This window comes from Cylas formicarius, unplaced genomic scaffold (genome assembly GCF_029955315.1).
Source record: "Cylas formicarius isolate icCylForm1 unplaced genomic scaffold, icCylForm1.1 PGA_scaffold_12__32_contigs__length_19106922, whole genome shotgun sequence".
NCBI classification, from domain to species: domain Eukaryota; kingdom Metazoa; phylum Arthropoda; class Insecta; order Coleoptera; family Brentidae; genus Cylas; species Cylas formicarius.
The window spans coordinates 14,014,357-14,035,481 of record NW_026844225.1 but is presented as its reverse complement, the minus strand read 5'-3'; the positions used below and the strand labels follow the sequence as shown (position 1 = coordinate 14,035,481).

Genomic DNA, 21,125 nt, shown 5'->3' with positions numbered 1-21,125 from the left:
CAACAATACCAACCTCAGCCAGTTGAACTAGCAGCACCTAATGGTCGATAAAATCAATAGCCTTACGAGATCGGTGTAGGCTGCGTCAGCCTGAACGCGATACTCAGTATACGCATTGATGAAAACATAAATGAAAATATTTCATACATCAATAGAGCATCATGAATTGATTAGATACTTAAGAAAACCATTAATCAAATTAACAAATAACAAATGCGGCGTAATGAGAAGATAATTTTTTATTATTTATTATAATATCATTATATTATTGTTTGTAATGTGGGCGGAAAATGTGTGTTAGAGAAAATGGTAATCAAGAAATTGAAAGAAAAAACTGTTTTTCCTCGTGAAAAATTTTCTTTATGTTTGATTCTTACAAAACTTTGTTCTCCAAAATCAAATACAAAAACTGTGCGAGAGCGATTAATTTTCCGAGTTCTTTTCGATTACTTATTGAGCTAGTTTTTCAGCTAATGCACCGTTATTTCTTATAATCGGCTCATTTAAGTGCCAAACTAAATTTAGTCCTTCTCGCTCGCTCGGCGTCCGTCATTAATAGCCTTCGAGGAATCAGTGTCCTTTTTAACAAAACTTCGATTTGCTTAATCGCTTCTTGAATAGCTTAATTTCGATGAACATTGCTCAATTTGTGTATTCAGGATCGACCCAAAATGAATTCATTTTAATTAAGACGGTCCGATGCCATTATACTTATGTGTTTCAGGTCGACGCTGATGTCGTTAGCATGAGCTGCGTTTATTTTAGGATGCGAAGGACGGCAAATAATCAATTTTTTTTTTATTTTAAAATCAAACTACTTTAATGTACTTTTCTTACTTACTTTTGACCGCGCCGCAGTAAATGTTAAAAGAACACATAAAATAATTTTATACCCACCGAAACGCGAAGACATTTGCAGGATTTAATGCGGATTTGTAATGCCGCTGAACCAATAAAGTGGATCGAAATGCATGAGTCCCAAATGTCCAATATTTGATTTTACATGACAATATTATTCTATGGCCGATTCAATGTGGCTCTTAATTAAGGCTATCGTTAAATATGGTTTTAATGTGGTTTGAGAGAAGATCGTGTGATTGGAATTACTAGATTTGCGAGGTTAAGCATTTAATTCACCGTTGTTGTAGCATAGTTGTACACCTAGTAATAAAATTAGCTATTGCGGAGGTAAATTTGATATTTTGTTTGGGTTGTTTTAACAAATATATGCAAAAACTTACCGATTAAACCGTTGGTGTAAGTTTTAACTTCCAGGTTTTGAATGTGCTGATCTGAAAAAGAAAAAGGCTAGTTAAAAGGAAGTGTTCATGAGAAAAACAGCATTTTGTAACTATAAAACCATTAATACTGGTCGCATTATAAAATAAAGCTCTTTGAGTGTGAGAAAGAAATGTAACTGTACTATTTGTACTTTCCACTGCAGTATTCAAGAAAAAATGGAATTTGGAAATATTTTTCATTACGTTTTTTTTACGATATGCGAACTGAATAACGCATTTCCCATTCTATTTCCTTAATAAATTGATGCGTAATAATATATTACGAATTATTTATACTAGCCAAATGCGAATGTGTATTTTCAAAGCCATTTTCATATTAATAGGGAAATTAAAAAAAAACATTTTGTTTGCATTGTTACGAAATCTCTATAGTACTCCACGCATGACAGAATGCTCTAGAAGGAAAATCAATGTTCAGTTGTCATTTTCAATCATAAAATATACATTGATAAATTAAAAATTAGTCGGAAATATTTTGAAAAATATTTTTTTTAATTAAATATTAACACCCAAAAAATGGAAATATTGCGGCAAAACATCTTCTACTAGATTTAATTAACCGTCATGCATTCACAGTTCCTAAGTATTTATCTCAAAAAGGGAACATTTTCTAAGGAAACAACAGTATAAATTTGGTAAATTCAGAAATGATCTGTTAAACTGAAAAAGTTTTCCAAATTAATGGAGAAAATGTTGATGTTATTTTTGGTTAGTTTAATGTATATTTGAAGATAAAATATGAAGATAAGTCGGAGGACGTAAACTAATTTTTCCACCCAAATTAAACTTTGATGGTAATAAAATAAATGGTAAATAAAATATTCAGGATAATCAAAAACGTAACAAAAGCTTATCGTTTTTTTGAATTTCACCACCGCGTCGGCGTCTTTGTGTCATAAAATGACGTAGGTATATTATCCAACTTAAAACCAGATTTAAACCCTTTGTTTTTTTTATCAAACACAAGGTTATTGAAAAAATATTTAAAAGCGCCTTTAAAATCTGGATTCCTCTTACGGCCACGAAGAAACTTCCGTATTTACAAAATTCAAGTTTTTACTCCGCAAGAAAGTTGTATTTTATACTTTCCGAAATATCTAAATAGGGATGTTATACAGTTCCGAACTTTAAGCGCCTCAGGGACGGAAAACTTCTTAGCACTTCATTTTAAGCAAAAGACCTCTGGCTTGTTGCTCAAAATGCAATGAAAGGTTGAATCCCTAATAGAAATCTACTTAAAACATTTTGTCTAATATCACATATACTGCAACAATTCATTAGTTCTTGCGGCATTTAAATAAAATGGCCAGAATTTTTTTCTAATTAAGCTCGAATAAGGGTTGCTTTTCATTTATAGTCTCTCCCTCTTTGCGGTACTTGGATAATTCCATTTATTTCATTCGTCGATTGCAGATAATTAAGTTTCAAGAGCGAGGTCTACATAACGACTTTCAATAAACCAACTCAAGTGAAGCAGTAACACTATGAAACGTTGAAATATACGGGATCATCCATAAACGGTGTTGCCAAAACTTCTGGGCCGAAGTTCCTTAAGAACATCAACCTATTTTCCCAAAATAACCGAAGATAACTGGATTTCCAAGACTAAACAATATATCAACAACACACACCCAATAGGTCTCAAAAATTATTAATAAGAGTTAGAAAAATAATAGATTCTCTGTAGCTTTCAAAACAAACAAAACACTGAAGCAAAAGATCGTGCGAATTGTTCTCTAGAAGTTTTATTTTTTGAACTGTCCGACAGGAATATTTCTATCAGAGATCACTAGTATCTTAGTCTGGCGAAAAAGGACAAGGACACTGATGTGACAGAGAGCAAATCAGCTTTTGCTACTCAACTTTTGCCACGGTCAAAATGACAAAATTCTATATGACACTTAAAGAGTGATCTTCTTGGGAAATTAGAAATGATTAAAACTGAAAAGAGTCCTATCCTTCATTCCGTTGATGACGTTTTCAATTCTTAGCCGATATTCATTTGGAATAACATAAACTCCGTTTTAGACTGGTTATGATTCGGTCTCATTCCAATTTACGTTTGTAGGGATTTAAGTTGACGCTTTTGTATATTCGTAACTCTATGTTATATATATTTCTAAAGTTCTTTCATGCTTATAATTATGCGCTAATTATAAATAGTGTAATTTTATTAAAAGCTTTTATTTAGTTTATTATAATTGTTTTTTTAGTACAAACATATCAATTTTTAATGCTTCCACAATGCTTTTCTAATTTATCAAGTAATGCCGTTTCTGATAAATATTAACGTTAGGACTGGGAGACGAGTGTTAGTTGTTAGTTGCTTACGTCTACCTATAGGTACCATAAATCGTTTTAATCATTGGTATACATCTGCACATATACATATACATAAACCAATGCACAGTACACGAATTCCGATACCTATTTTTGAATACATATGATTGCTATTGTTTTCGAGAGAAAATATTTCTGCATTTCGTTATAAGCTCCGGCAACATCGCCACCACTTATTAAAGGTAGTTGCGGATAAGACGTAAGATTAGTTTGTTACGAATCCTGGCAGTTCCGCTCTTAAGTAATTTGCATTGTTTCGTTACGTTAGATTGAGATTTAAGCGACGAAAGCCAGATTGGGATTTCAAATCAACTCCAAAAGATTACCGGCTCTATCGTAAACAAAACCATTTAAAAAGGAATTTAGTTACGCAAGGACACGTACATGTCTCAGCGTTTGATAGTTTGTCCCGTGACGGACATTTTTACCTAAAGTTTAGCCCATTTTATACAGCAAGCAACCCTCTACCTACTGAGATATTGAGGAGCTGGGTTCTAATGATCAATCGGCAAACCCTTTCTGTTAATTAGGATTAAGATCTCTCTGTTTCGAGAATCCTAGAGACTCTCATAAGGCGATGGGATATTCTAATTCGAGAACTTTAGCTGAATTTGTATTTTAGCGCACCAATGTGACGTTTTACTAAATATATCTGGAAGCGAAATTGGAATTATTTGTTTGTCTTTTTTTAATAATTAATTACGCTCCTTCAGCGGCAACCGCTACAACTTGAAAATAATTTCCAGCCGTTTCTTTGATAAAAAGATGAAAAGTAAAATTACGATAACCACCACATGACTTTTGCAGTGTGCTTTATTTACGCGTTCTCACAAAATGTGCGTCGACGCCTGTGATAGTTGATACGTTTTACACAGTTAGCGAAAATTGGTAGCTTTGATTGAAATGCTTACAGTTACAAGCATTGTGAAAAACATTAACTCAGCAATTTTGTTAGACATCGACTGTCACAAATCATTCGACAGATCCATGAAGAAAAAGAGAAAAACGAAAGGCATTTGAAATAAGATTGCTTTCGAAAAATCGTTGCGCGGGGCAAGTTTGTAGCGTGTATCACGAAGCAGCTTTGTATTTCAAAAGAAAGCCGTGTCGCGGTTTCGTGTGCTAGAGGGACGCATTGTTTTTCTATCGTGCTCCTGCTAACCACTATGGAACTTTCGCAAAATCGATGTAAATATATTGTGCATACACCCTATATATAGCGTCTTTCACGTATCGCCCAATTGCAAAGTCACGACAAACTTTGATAGAAATAAAAAATACGTAAGTAATAACTATTTCCAAAGATATTATTCCACGTATCTCGCGCACCCTGGATGATAGACGAAACCTAAAACTCTCTCGATACAGTTTAAACCAAATTGTCCCATGTTTTATAGTTTTCCATTTACGACTAATAATTTACCCACGAAAACGGCAATTTTCAGCGTCTTTTAGAATTTTTTAGCTATAAACGTCGTCACACCCTGTACATATTTGAAAAAAATGGGCCAAGAATTTTTCCAAAATGGTAACTGGTTTTCGAGAAAATAAGGTTTTTGCGAAACCATGCAGTGCATGTAATAATGACGTCATCGCGTCTTGACTGAGCCCCCCCCCCCCCAGAATATTGATTTTCATATGGATTTTTTCAAATATCTCGAGCAGCGTGTGTGATAGACGAAAACAGGAAATATAAAAATTGCAGCTTTTGATACGGCCTATGACACTGTTTGAACCGATTAGCCATATTTTTTACGATTTTTAATTTGCGGTTAATAATTTACTCTGGAAAAGAACAATTTTCTGGGTTGTTTAGATTTTTGTCTATAATTGGAAAACCCTGTATATAATTGAAAAAATGCCTGAAATAAATGTTATAGCACTGTATCTTCCGCATTTGCTGGTTAAATAATTTTACCGATAGGGTGAATGGTTATAGAAAAAAACATGTTTCTCTGGAAGCCAAAATAACCAAAAAGATATTCAAAAATTTTTTAAAAATACTTGGGCAAATTTGATTCCCCTAATTTCTAGTGAGGGTAAGAACTTTTACTTCTCTGCCAAATTTAAAGTCGATATCTGCAAATTTAGGACACTTAACGCATTTCTTACATCGCACGGAATATCGCGAAAACAATAGGTGAACACCTAAAATATAAAAGTTATAGCTGTCTATACAGGCTATATCGTCGTGTAAAAGAAACTAACATCTGAAGAACAGTCTTTTAATAATATCCAATTTTCAATATTAAGGGGACCCATTTTTCAGTTTTTTTTAATATTCCGCCCACTCTGTACATTCTCGAAAAATTATCAAGGATAACAGTTTATGGAGCCAAATCTTGTGGGACTTCTCATTTAAGAATTTTTTTGATGCATTATTTGCATGGTTTTTTTCTTAAACCCTTGCAAACGCCACTTCTTATTTTTTTCAAAATACTTTCCTACCACCCAACCCCCCCCCTTTTTTAAATAGCTTCCGTTAGGGGATCAAACGCTATTCGCCTGCCAAATTTGAAGTCGATAGCTTCCAAATTTCGGGCACTTATCGTATTTCATAGCAATATCCAAAAAACAGTCGAAAATAGAAAAAAAAAGATGCCATTTGTCTTATGCACCCCGTGGACGGCTAGAATTGAGCACAATTTGAAGCGAGTAGCTCAAACCGTTCGGAAGTTATTGTCGAAAAACCCTGGAACAGCAAACGGAGGACGGACAGACAAAAAAAAATATTTTTTTCGACGCTGATGATTTCTGTACCAATGGCGGTCCTCTAGGACCAGCGTTACTGAGATCTCGAGTTTAGTGAGGAGCACGTATACTTCGATTTCATCGATTTTTCTAAAGTAACAAGGCAGAAGCAGTCAATAAATAAAGGACTGAAAACTGCTCAATCAGAAGAGGAAGATGAAGAAGAACTTTTTCCAGCTGATGAGGTTCCAAACAATGAACTTTGGGTTTAATGTCTGATGTGATACCCAGGTTTGCGATTTTTGTCGATATTTTTGATATTTTACTCTATTTTTTGTTTTTATTTTGTATTTCACGAGGCACGAGGCACGAATATTTCAATTTTACGAAACTTTTTTAAGATGAAGTATTTAATTACTTCAAACAAAGTAGTAACGCACATTGGATTAATATATTAATACACATTTTTCCAAGTTATTCAAAAAATATATATATATATATAAAAGTAGTGTAATAAAAATAGTGCAAAAATAAAATGAACGTTTTTGGAAGTCATTCATAACGTTCCGCTGGATTCGACGAAAGACAAAAAAGGGGGAATTTTCTGAATAGCGTCATTTATTAAACCAGTCAAACGACTGTTAAAAATTCGGTATACGCCATTTCTGTTCCGGTCAAGTTTGGGCATTTGGGGCACGCTTTCTTGAAGGATAGCACGACAGACGAGTATAATTGCGCCTATACGTGACCAGAGTTAATCAGAACGGGGATGATCGGGCCCAACTATGTTGCCACCACTCGAAATTCGATTTTTCAAACTTGATACATTCTCAATTAGTTCTCTTGGGTAATCTTAAAAAGTTCGTCGGTGCTTGCCGTTCCTCCGGAGTTTTAAAACAATTTACATAACCGTAACTTTTCGTGATTCAAGCATAAGCGTATCTTTTAGACTGAGAGCTTATTTTAAACTGTTGCGACTTCAACGAATCTAATGATTTTCCTCGTTTTATATTGCTAAACCTTCCCGAGAATCCCCGAAAGCTGTTTAAAATTCGGTTAATTAGCGGCAAAGTCAAGGGTGTGTACGCGACCTGTTACTTAGATTAACAAAAATAAAACTAAAAAATATCCTAACATCTTGTTACCGTGCCGCGAGATTTGACTTAAAAAATGCATCAAATCAAAGTGTTTTAAATCCCCCTTTGAAAGGACTTAATTAATATATTAAAGTACTCATAAATTAGAACATAAGCTGCAACAAAAAGAAAATGTGTCCTACAAGATAGATAGATAGATAGATAAATAAAATTTAATTTGACTAAATTACAATACATAGCACGTTTACAGGTAATAGGAATAACAACTTAATGCATAACCTATAAAAACAAACAGGAATAAAAATAAAAAAAGGAACATACCGAACACAAAAAAAGAGTCGCCACCATAGAGAGTAAAAAAATTGCTCAAAAAAAAGATTTGGCTTTGAATTTAAAATTTTTAAATAACAAGTTTGTGACTTGATTTGAAATTAAGTTGTATAAACTTAGGTCAAGAGAATTTTTCATGCTTTTAGTGTATTTAAACTTCCTAGTTCGAAGCAAATTTGAGGAGGAAATGAGGTATTTACGATTATCTGAGTGAACTGAAAACATATTTTTTGAGTTACGAATTTCTAATACCGTGTGATACACGTATACCGATGGCAGTGGTTTCTATAAACTGCGTTGGATATAATTTTGATAGCTCTTTTTTGCATACGAAAAATTTTTATGAAATCTATTGATATTCCTCACAGTATAACAGCATATGACAAAATTCAATGAAAAAGAGCATAGTAGCTCGAGACTAGATAATCCTTTTCTATTAAATTTTTCAATCTTCGTAACAAAAAGTTGACACTTGAGAGGCGCTTTACTAAATAAGCAATATGATCCTTTCAAGAGAGCCTATCACCCAGGACCAAACCCCAACCACTTCGCAAATCTTCATTCCGAAATATTTACATTTGTTAAAAACACTAATGAGTAAGTTTTATCCTCATTTAATTTTAGGCGATTCGCTCTAAACCATATTGGCATGTTCTTTTGCCAATTGTGTTATGAATTTATACATTTGTGTTTGATGCTTTAAATGCCGCCATCTGCAAAATTAACCGTAGCCAGCCCAGTCCATATGGTCAAAGAGAACATTAATATAAATTAAAAACAACAATGGACCTATAATGGAACCCTGTGGAACTCCGTGCATTACATTTCGTAAACTTGACATTTTATTACTGCAAAAAACTGCTTGATTTCTATTAGGGAGATAAGAGGATAATACCTCTAGAGCAATGGGTTCTAAACCGTAAAATTCCAGTTTTTCCATTAAAATTGAATGATTGACACAGTCAAAGGCCTTGGAGAGGTCACACAGAGTTAAAGCGCTATGCTCACCCCCCTCAAAGTCCTCGACTATGCCAGCAACTATACGTTATAGTGCTTGGGTGGTAGAGGCCCCTTTCTACATCCCAACTGGTCTGGATTTATCAAATTATTTGACTCAAAATAATAAAATAGTTGACAATATATAATTTTTTCTAAAACTTTGGAAACTATTCGGGTTAATTGATACGGGTCGATAATTATTAGGATCAAACATTTCACCTTGCTTATTGATTGGCGCAACTTTAGACACTCCCCCGGATATATTTATTGTGTCAATTCAGCATTCTTTAACACTGTTCAAACAATAAAAGTCTAAAGCTCTTGAATTATTCAAAGACATTATGACCTGCTCGACCTCAAGTGAAGAAAAATCAAGTTATGCATCAACTCAGATGGCCTAGCAGAAGTTTCATCCAAAGTTTCTAATATTTTATGCCTCACAGTAGTAAAAAATATATTGAGTTCTTCAGGGTATAAATCTTTGTTTGGTAAAATTATATTTACCTATTCTACACCTCTCCGTGTTATAATTACCAACAATCTTTGCTCTTATTTTTGGAATGGAAATAGTTTGCATAAACCACTTTTTTTGTATTTTTTATTTCATTTTGATACTCCCTTTTGAATTTTTTGTATATTGAAGAGTCATCGGGATTCTTTGTAATTTCCGCTATACTACGAATTTTTGATAATTTATCTCGCATGACTCTGAATGTTTTTCTAATGAAAGGAAAACACAGCAACGCCTGTTCTCCGATGTTCTTCACCAAGGCAAATGCCAAATCATTAACGTTGGTGCCAATGGTGCTATAAGTTAATGTAATTGATGATTGAAGATACCTAATCAATTTTCCACAATATTTTCTAAAGTACTTTCGACACTTCATTATTCGAGAATTTTAAATTATGATTATTAGACTCTATATCAATAATATTATCTAAGCAGTTAGCGCAGGGTTCCCGAATAGTAAGCTCCAATCCCCTGCCTTGCGAATTAGCTATAGATATTAAAATCACCCAAAGCAACATGCACGTAAAAGGCTAAAAGGGCGTCTCCTACAACATTTGATTAAAGGAAAATATATAATTACTAAGATCCAAGCTATACAATCGAAAATCAATCAATCATTTAAAAAAATAGAGGAAATAATAAAATCTTTTTTTAAGATTAAAGTTGCCTTCCTTCTACAAGAAATATTAAATTTTCAAATGTTTCCCGTCTATGGAACCAACAAAGTAACTCCGTGGCAATGAAAATCACCATTACTACTCTGTGATTAATTTCATGGGCCATATAATCTGTTATATAAATATATGTAAAAGATATCCATTACAAATTCCACCTCAAAAGGGAAGAAGAGCAAAAGGTAAATTCTACGCAACTTTACGGATTATTATTTTAATGTTAACCCATCTAAATGCTTTTAAAAAGGTCTTTACAAAATGGCTGAGGTGGTTCGCTGTTTAGCTTCTAATAATGTTGATTGCTCATAATGTGAAACGTTTTAAATGAAACCACAAATGCTAGAAATACTTGTTTCCTCGGCAGTTACGTAAAATTTAATCTTCATGTTTAATAATTAATTTTAGCAAATCGCTAATTTCAGGAAAGGTGAAATATGTAGCTTGGAGTGGAAAGTGTAACATATTCAACGTCAATCATACTCTAAACATGTCTGCTAAGTGAATTAATTAGATTATGAACTGGCAGTAGATCGGCGTTTTCTCGGTGTAATTAAAATTGCAATATTGAAAGGATTATGCCAAATCCAGTACACTAAAACAATTCAGTATACTCGATAGATATTTGTTTTATTAACGCCGTAAAACAATTCGCTTTATTATTCGGCTAATTAAAATTAATTACAAATTTATGTGTATACTTTAAAAAATGCAGTCCCTTAAGGAATATGGTTCGGGCTTTTGCATATGAGAATAAAATTAAAGAACGTAACAATTGTTGTGATTCTAAAAACAAAAAAAAATGTTATGTGACAAACAGTTTAGGAAAAAAAGCTTCAATTTTTCTTTATGCATTTAAGACAAGAAAGGGCAGATTTATGACAATATGTATCCTGACAGATCCTATTTTCGCGAATATATATAGCTGAAATATATTCTTTTTCCTACGTTAGCAGAGCCTGGTCTCTATATTAAACACGTATACTATCTATCACATTGTGAATATGTTTTCCACGCATGTAAGAATTGAGTTTTCTTTTTCAAATTCACGTTAATATTAGTTTGGAATATTTACAAATTAGAGGGGAGGCAATACAAGAAATAAAAAACAAATTATATGTATTGTCGACATTCAATACGCTTTTATTAGCAGAACAATTAAAATTTTTCAAACTAAGTTTCGGATTAAATTTATTTACAAAAGACAACTTCTAAAATGGCTTCTTCTTGTAATGCGTGATTATAAAAATTTTAATTTAGACTTTTCATAAACTAAAAGAGCCATGATACCAAAAAAAGCAAAGTATGTATATCTTAATTCTTCACTATAATTTCAATATACTTTTATTATCAGGTGACTCCTATTTTTAAATTAATATAAAATAAACATAAAAAAACAAGTTCGATGTGCCCTTATTAGCAGCCTAGCGAAAAATTACGTAACTTCAATTTTTCCAGTGACTTTGTTTAAAATTCACGAATACCAAAATATCAGTTTGGTATGTTCACGAATTAAAAGTGCGATGACACAAAAAATAAGAAATAAAGAATGTATATGGTCCTTCAATATCAGTTCAATATGCTGTTACTAGCACTCTAGCGAAAAATAACCCAATTTCAATTTTCCAAACTACGTTTCCGATTAAATTTATTTACAAACACAGGGCACTGAGCCGGCCAAAACTACAGAGTAATCTTCCAAATAGCTTAACTTTGAGCTAATCGCGTTTTACAAAACAAACAAAGCGGCCTAATTTAATTCCACGAAAAACTCAGTAAAGTCAGAACAATTAAATGCTACAACGGAGGAGCTGAAATACTGACATGGGGTAAAATTGCAATGTCGGTAATATACGGAAATTAACTCTGGAAAACTTCCGCCGTGTTCGTGAGGGATTAAGCAAACATTCGAGTTATCATTAACTACATATAATGGTAAATTAAAATTACTATTCTTTGCTTGCCTTTTATTTTCTATTCGTTTAGGTATGGGTAAAGAAAGAGCCCCCCCCCCTCCCCCCCAGGGAAAATTTGAGCTATCGACAGTATTAATCGATAACTTTTAAAACCTTAAAGAATCGTCTATTCGAAATGAACCTTGACCAAAATAAATAATGCCCCCTTCCGGTATAATATACATGCAGTAAAGAAGAATTCGGGTTAATAACAATATAAAAAGCCTGGGAAAAATAAATTTCCAATATTTACGCGATATCAAAATACCCAAACAAAACCCTTTATGAATTTTAAAGCAAACGTCAAAAAACGAAATACATATTTTATCTCCACTAAATATTTATATTCACGTCCTGTTAACCATCGTCCCGTGGAAAAAGCGGGCAAGGGTTTGTCGATAATGCCGGGGACTAAACAGTCAAAAATAAGCCAATGTTGTCTTTATTTTTGTCCACGACACGATTCTAATCATTTAAGTAGTGCACAAGGTTCATTCGAAAACTCTTAAAAGAAAATTACCTCGTAAAATTTAATTAACAAATTATTGAAAAAAAAAGGTAACAATCCGAACAGCAAGTTCGTAGCGCGTAGAGCGAAGCAGCTTTATATTTCAAAAAGAAGACGCTTCGCAGTTTCGTGTCCTAAAGGGACCCATTGTTTTTCTATTGTGCTCCTGCGGTCACAGAAATTCAAAATTATGGCAAACTTAGGTAAATATAAATATTTCTACCAGTAATAGCGATTTCCAATAATATTTTTATTCAAATATCTCGCCCACCCTGTATAATAGACAGGAACAGTAAATCAGAAAATTGTAGATCTCGATCCAGTTTACGGTATTATTTAAAGCAAATTATCCCAACTTTTGCCGTTTTTCATTCACAAAAACGGAAATTTTTAGGATTTATTAGAATTTTTGCCCAAAAACAACACACCCTGTAAATAATTCTAAAAAGTTCGAATTAGAAGTTATAGCCCCGAATCTCTCACGTTTCTTAGTCCATGAATTTTTCCAACAGAGTCATGGGTTTTCGAGAAAATATTTTTTTTCTGAAACTATGCAGTACGCCTCAATAGTCAATGACGCCATAGCGACTGGTCTGAGCGCGAGGAATAGCAATTTTCATATAGATTTTCTCAAATATCTCGAGCAGCGTGAGTGATAAACAAAAACCGTAAATTATAGCTCTTGGTGCGGCCTATATTTATTATATTTTCTACAAATTTTGATTTACGGCAAATAATTTACTCTGGAAAAAACAGTTTTAGATTTTTGTCTATAATTGAAAAATCCTGTACATAATCGAAAAAATTATTGAAAGTAAACTTATAGTACCGTATCTTCTGCGTTTCTTGGTAAAAGAATTTTGCCGATCGGGTTAATAGTTTTCTAAAAAAAATGCATTTCTCTAAACCAAAATGACATAAAAAAAAATAACACTTAGCGATATTGAATGCCGCCCAGTTTGATTAGTTTAAATGTAGGTGTGGACTTCTACCTCTCTGCTAAATCTGAAGTCGGTAGCTGCAAATTTGGGGCACTTATGTTCTTGAATATTGAATAAGTTTATGTAGCCGAATCGTCTGCGTCTTTTTGTTCAAGATTTTTTTTGGTTTTGTAAACCGTGTTTGAAAAATGATCTTTTTCTTAGACTAATATGCCAAATATGAAGTCGATTGCATCAAATTTTCCATAGCAATGTCCAAAAAACAGTCGAAAATCTCGAAAAAAAGATAGATGCCCGGCATCAGGTGGAGGCCATTTCTTATGAATCTGGAGTGTTAAAAAGGAGGTAATTCTCATTTTCGTAGCCCAAATTGTTACAAAGTTATTCCTGAAAAAACAAAAGAGTAGAACGGAGAACGGAGAACGTCCAAAATTTCCCAGAAAGTCTGGAAAATAACGTACTTCTAAAATAAATTGGCAAGTGAACATAACAACAAATATCTTAAATAGGATTTTTTTTAAAACCAAATATAGAATTTGCACATTAATAAAAATGGAAAAGATGAAGAAGGAAATAAATTCGTATTTTGTAATTCTACTATTCGCATTTCGCAAGCAATAAAAATTATTTGAGGAATTAAAATGAAATTTCCTTCTCCCTCTTGACCCCATTTTTCTGGCGTCGATCACGATGACGTATACAAAATGAGTGGTAAGCGAGCTAATACGTTTGAAATAATGCCGTATATTTTCGTCCGTACTTCATATTTGTTTATCTGCTTTTTTTCGAAAAATCAAAATGATCCCTGATTTACCATAGGGTGGGAATTTACACAAGAGTGCATAACTGTTCACGGCGTGTACACAATGCCGGCGCCATTTTTAGGAGAATAAATGAGCTAATATCGCAATGATAACACGCTTGAACGTAATAGAAATGCCGCAACTTCCAGAGTTGTGGTTTTAATACTAAACCAGTCCGAATCTAAAGAGCGTTCCGATCCGATTTTCATATGTCATATTTGCTAGTAAAACTCTAGTTTTGTGCAAAATTTCAGACCAATTAGAGCATTTTTCTTGCAATCCAACGGACTAACATTGTTTGGAGATCCTATGTTTTTGGTAGCTGTTTCACTAGGCTCAATCCAATTATCGGAAACCGTTACGACTGGATTCATTGATATCAGAAGAGTTATTATTAATGAAGAATAATGCTGCCCTAATAATGGCTAAATGTCAATTTGAGATCCGGAGAATTATTTTATTAACAACAGCGATATTAAGCCTGAAATTCAATATATGTTGGTCCAGTTCAATAATTTAAAATGCTCGGTTTGGTTGAATTTTATAGGAATGCTTTGAACGATCTTCGTATATTGATAACACAAAGAGTTTTGTCTGTGTTTACAAACGCTGGAAAATGCATTTCTATAATGCTTGCGCAAATGTAGATGTAAAGAAAAGGGTTTTCATTCATCCATTCAAGTTTAATATTCAGTCAAGAGGTAACGGGAAATATTTCAACCCATCTGGGAGTAGAATTGTAGAGTTAGTTGCTTTGTATTTAAAACATCAAAGGAAAACTTGGCATAATATGTTTTGAAGATTTTAGAAAAGAATGCGACGCTGAATCTGATTTGTTTGCGAATAAATTAATACGAACGGTCTGGGATTGCGAGAGCGGTCCTTTTGAAAAACAAAAAAGACTCCAACTAATTTTCTTTGGAAAAACTTGACAGATGCGAAGTCGAAGATGCGGAAGTAAGGGAATACAATTTCGAAGTATTTCTTTAACGGGGCAATTCGAATTTTAAACCCGCTTATAATTATTTGCTTGGAACTTAAAGCTTCAAGTGAATATACATGAAACGAAAAACGAGGTTTTGTGGTTGGTCGAGTAATTGTTTTGATATTGCCGGGAAACAAACACTGTGTGGATGTGATAAGTAGATTATAAGGTTTCCCTACTATCATCCTTTGAAATGACGATAGCTGGGCACCTTCCCAGAAGCCGATTTCCAATTAAGGATTATCCAACTAGGTCTGACGCTATCTAAAACTTGCTACTAATCAATACAACATTTATTGACCGTAAAGTAGTTGGATAAAACTTTTTGTATATTAGTAAATGATTTTGTAACAAATATCTTCCAAAAGTTTAATTAGAGACTGAACTTTGTATTTTCATATAAGCAGTTACAATATTCTCTTAGCAATATTTTTTGGACGTTCTTATGTTGGTGTGCAGAAGATTACGTTAGCAAATAGTTAGCGCATATCAACGTTTAACGGTTAAAAAAGTTTATTAAGTAAATATCTTCTTACTGTTTTTAACATGTTCAATTAAGCTTAATATGAAATATCTGTCCATCAGCTCATATCTCGTGTTGTAACAAATGCAGTTGATTTTCTATAATTTTTTGTATTTGTATGAAACGCACATTTAAAATTGACGCATAATATGTCTGTTTTCATGTATATTTCCTTAAGCCGGAATCTAGGTTTAGTGTAAGAACAGTTAAGATTCTTAGAATGCTTTGTTATTATTCTTATTAAATGTGGAACCCTGTATTTGCAGCTGGGTTTACAAACCCAATTCAAGGAAATCATTTTTAATTCTTTAAAAACCTACCCACATGACTGCCTTAACTTGCAACTATACAAAGAGCTATCGAGATATGAAAATCGTTTTAATGAAAACGAAAACTTTCAAAATTCTCAGAGGCCGAAAATGTAATTATTTTAAATATAAAATAAATATAAATTTTCAAACCCAAGAGAAAGGCTTTATTATTTTGCATGCCAAAGAAACAGAATTATAACTAATAAATTAAAACTAAAGTCAATAAGGAAATTATCTCTATCGGTTGTGTTTATAAGCCTCCTAAATTTAATTCAATCACATTTCTTAACGAATTATAGAACATATTAATCGATGTCTTACCACAAACAGATAAATTGATCTGTCTTGGAGATTTTAATTTGGATCTTTTCAATCCAAACAACCCCGCCGTTTCAGCATACAACGGTATTTTGGAGAATTTCGGCTTGGTTCAAGTTATTGATGTGCCTACGCGTATTTCTAATACAAAACTCACACTAGTTGATCATATAATTCTTTCTGAGGACTGCTCCGTTGTGGGAACGGGTGCAATGTCGATTGATATATCTGATCACGAACTCGTTTTTGCTGACTTAACTTTACAATCACAGCATTTGCAAGCTCCACCCAGTACATTTAAGCTCTAAAGAATGTTAATCTCATTCTCTTGCATGACCAATTACAGTCGCTTCCGAGGCGAAACACATGATATTGATAATACTAACGATAAGGTAACCTTTTTCAATGATAATATTCACACGTTAATGGAACTGCAAGCACCTATAAAAACGGCCATTTTCCAAAAACCATGGATAACAGACAACATTAAACCACTTATAAAAATCTGAAATAAAGCTAAAATCAAATATAAAAGAACCAAAAATGTCGTTGATTTTGAACAATACAAAAGTAGATGGATAAAGGGACTTTTAGGCGAATCTAACCTCACTTTTTCGCTTCCCGGCCACGGGCCCCCCGCCCCCGGGCCACTCGGCCATAGGCTTTGGGTCTTCTTTTTTTGCGTCTTGGCCGTCCGCCCATTGGCCGCCCGGCCATTGGTCCAAGGCCACTCGCCCTAACCTAACCTAACCGTCGTCCGTGGTGCCAACCCAACCAAACCGTTGTCCGTGGTGCCAACCTAACCAAACCGTGGTCCGTGGTGCCAACCAAACCGTTGTCCGTGGTGCCAACCAAACCGTGGTCCATGGTGCCAACCTAACCAAACCGTTGTCCGTGGTGCCAACCTAACCAAACCGTTATCCGTGGTGCGATGACACCACGGATAACGTGGTTCTAAATGGACAACATTCTGACTGTCGTGCTATAATATCTGGCGCCTCAAGGCTCCATTCTGGGGCCCATTCAATACTGTATATATATGTCCGCGTCCCCTAGTTTTATACAGCATTGCAAAACCCAAATGTTTACAGATGATTACTTATTTTCGGGAGACAAAATTTTGGAAAGCTGTCAAATCATAAATAATGATCTAAAAATCATTAACGGTTTGGTTAGCCCATTGGGCGAGTGGCCCGGGGCGGGGGGCCCGTGCCCAGGAACCCAAAAATTGAGGTTAGATTCACCTAAAAGTCCCTTTATCCATCTACTTACAAAAGTCTCAGTAATTTTACAGGTATGTCAACTAAAAATGAAAAAAAGGCCTATATGGAACATGTGTTAAATCGCAGTTCCAAAGAAGTGTGGAAATCTTCAAAAAATCTTGATATTATTTGCACAAAGGAAAAATCATATATTACATTTCAACTCCGTATATCTGTCACATCGTTAATTTAAAAAAAATTCTAAAATAACTAAAAGTCCCACAAGTTATAGTGAATTAAGCCCTATTAGCATTTTGTCTGTAGTTTCCAAAATTCTGGAAAATATCATTAAAACGCAACTGATTGATCATTTGGAGAAAAATAGTATTCTTCCTGAAACTCAGTCGGGCTTCAGGAAGGGGCACAGTTGTGCAAATGCTCTCCTAAACGTCACTGATAATTTATTCCGCCCAATTGACGGAGTCAAATGTATCGTCTTGGTCATGTTAGATTACTCTAAGGCGTTTGATACCTTGAATCACCATACTTTGCTAAAAATTCTAAAATATATAGGGCTTAATGTGGGTGCTGTCGAATTTATGGGGAACTACTTACAAGGTTGTAAACAAAAAGTGGTTCTAAATGGACAACAATCTGACTGTCGTGCTATAATATCTGGCGCCTCAAGGCTCCATTCTGGGGCCCATTCAATACTGTATATATACGTCCGCGTCCCCTAGTTTTATACAGCATTGCAAATCCCAAATGTTTACAGATGATTACTTATTTTCGGGAGATAAAATTTTGGAAAGCTGTCAAATCATAAATAATGATCTAAAAATCATTAACGGTTTGGTTAGGTGGCCCATGGCCGAGTGGACCACGACCAAGTGGCCCGTGGCCGAGCGGCCCATGGCCTAGTGGCCCATGGCCTAGCGGCCCATGGCCGAGTGGCCCATGTCCGAGTGGCCTATGGCCGAGTGGTTCATGGCCGAGGGGCCCGGGGACAAAGCCCCATTGGCCCATTGGGCGAGTGGCCCGGGGCGGGGGGCCCATGGCCGGGAACCCAAAAAGTGAGGTTAGATTCACTTAAAAGTCCCTTTATCCATCTACTTACAAAAGTCTCAGAAATTTTACAGGTGTCAACTAAAAATGAAAAAAAGGCCTATATGGAACATGTGTTAAATCGCAGTTCCAAAGAAGTGTGGAAATCTTTAAAAAATCTTAATATTATTTGCACAAAGGAAAATTATATATTCCATTTCAACTCCGTATATCTGTCACATCGTTAATTTAAAAAAAAGTCTAAAATAACTAAAAGTCCCACAAGTTATAGTGAATTAAGCCCTATTAGCATTTTGTCTGTAGTTTCCAAAATTCTGGAAAATATCATTAAAACGCAACTGATTCATCATTTGGAGAAAAATAGTATTCTTCCTGAAACTCAGTCGGGCTTCAGGAAGGGGAACAGTTGTGCAAATGCTCTCCTAAACGTCACTGATAATTTATTCCGCCCAATTGACGGAGTCAAATGTATCGTCTTGGTCATGTTGGATTACTCTAAGGCGTTTGATACCTTGAATCACCATACTTTGCTAAGTATTCTAAAATGTATAGGGCTTAATCTGGGTGCTGTCGAATTTATGGGGAACTACTTACAAGGTTGTACACAAAAAGTGGTTCTAAATGGACAACAATCTGACTGTCGTGTTATAATATCTGGCGCCTCAAGGCTCCATTCTGGGGCCCATTCAATACTGTATATATACGTCCGCGTCCCCTAGTTTTATACAGCATTGCAAAACCCAAATGTTTACAGATGATTACTTATTTTCGGGAGATAAAATTTTGGAAAGCTGTCAAATCATAAATAATGATCTAAAAATCATTAACAGGGTATCCCTAGAACATTCGCTCCATCTAAATCCAAAAAATCTATAGCATTGTTCTTTGGTAGGCCCGTGGATGTTGATCGATTATCTCAACTAGTTGAAATAAAAGTTTGGGCTTATGCTCGACAATAAGCTAAGATTTAATGGTCACGTTACACAATGTATTAAAAAATCTATAGCCCACTTAAAATGCTTATATGGTTCAAAAATATTTTAAATCCATCATTAAAAAAGGTCCTGTTTGATTAGATAGTTTTATCTTCTTTTAACCACTGTGTCTATGGCCCATGTCTACAGCGGCTGCCTCAGAACGGATTCAAAAAATCCAGAAATACTGTCTAAGATTCATTTTTAGGATTAAACGCGGCAACATCTCAAAAATGTAGTCTTTATCACAAAATTATCTTTTCTATCTTTTCAAAAAAATCAGGTTTCGCACGGACGTTCACAATTTAAATTTAAGATTTAAAGGCCTGCTCACCCCTCCGCGTCACACCTCTGGAATTTTTGAAAGATCCTTTACATATGACATGGCTAGAACATATAATGCATTGGATCAGTCTCTTAAATCGCAAAACAATACATTTTGCAAACATATGCGTGAAGTATAATTATCATTAAATATTTAAGTAATGTCTACTGTAAACTACTTCCAAAGTGTAAGTCCCTCTGTTTGCACAGATGTTACTAGGTTTTTTTTTCTTTTCTTTTATGTGTATTTTTCCTGCCTAGCGCTGCTAGTTTTTTCTTAGGATAGGTTTAAAAACGGAGGGTCAAAATATCTATCTTATTTTGTTCATGTGAACCGCGTCCTTTTGATTGTATATTAATACGTGTATAAAAATAAATTATTATTATTATTATTATAAGCTGCTGATGAAAGAAACTACTAGTTTAGTTGAAACAGTAATGGTAATAATTTTGTAATCTAGCGCTTTTATCCTTAAAAATGGTGCTAGGGGGAGCGAAGAAATAATTCTATCAAACAAAGTAGCGTTCAAAATGGATGAATTATGTAATAAGCAAGGAACAAGAGACAGATTATTAAATCACTGTAGGGCTAAACTTTTCATTGAAACGTCGAGTTATGAAGTTTTGCCACACAATAGGTAAATGAATGTCGTTTCAAAGGGGAAGCTCAATATTTGACGATCGGAAGCAAATGGCTGTCTCTGATACTCTTATTTAGACAGGTAGACGTGAAAGCAGGAGTTTATCCGTAGCGAGGAAAACAGCAACGGCGCAATATAAAGCTAATTTACATTTTTAATACCGGCTCTTGCAAGATTGTCTCGAAATTTATTTTCTATTTTTAAGACAAGATGATGCAGATATCTTTGCCGCATTTCTGCGATAGGGCGACCTGACTGCTTCGTAGGTACTTTGTAACTTTGTTTTATAAATTCTCAATTTGCGTTGGTGATTCGCAACTGGTCGTGGTCGAAGTATTTCGGCCGGCGATTTACGATGACCGTTATCGTTCCAAAAACGCACGTCCCTAAACAAAATTAAGAAATCTGCCGTGATCGAGATTTCAACTTGATAAGTTAAAAATTAATTCGACATAATTATCTCCATATTTTTTCGTGTTAACACGATACCGTTCAAGTTACGGCCAGTGGCGTAGCGAAAGAGACTCCGACGTTCGGTACATCGATGGAAAATTTTTCTTTTATAAATTTGCGGCGAAATTTTCCATACGCACTCCCAAGTCAATAACAATTTCAGGATAAAGAGAATATTTTCT

General features: G+C 34.4%; 1 protein-coding gene across 6 annotated transcripts in view; it reads right to left on the bottom strand.

Moving 5' to 3' along the window:
• LOC132695590 (agrin-like) overlaps positions 1 to 21,125 on the bottom strand; it is a 264,140-nt gene that overhangs the window by 174,351 nt on the left and 68,664 nt on the right. For 5 of the 6 annotated variants that reach the window (XM_060659933.1, XM_060659937.1, XM_060659934.1 and 2 more), the window contains exon 2: positions 1,242 to 1,292. In XM_060659933.1, coding sequence (XP_060515916.1) covers positions 1,242 to 1,292 — 51 coding nt within the window. Of the gene's footprint in view, positions 1 to 1,241; positions 1,293 to 21,125 lie in introns of those variants that run through there. The other variant, XM_060659936.1, reaches the window with a different exon arrangement.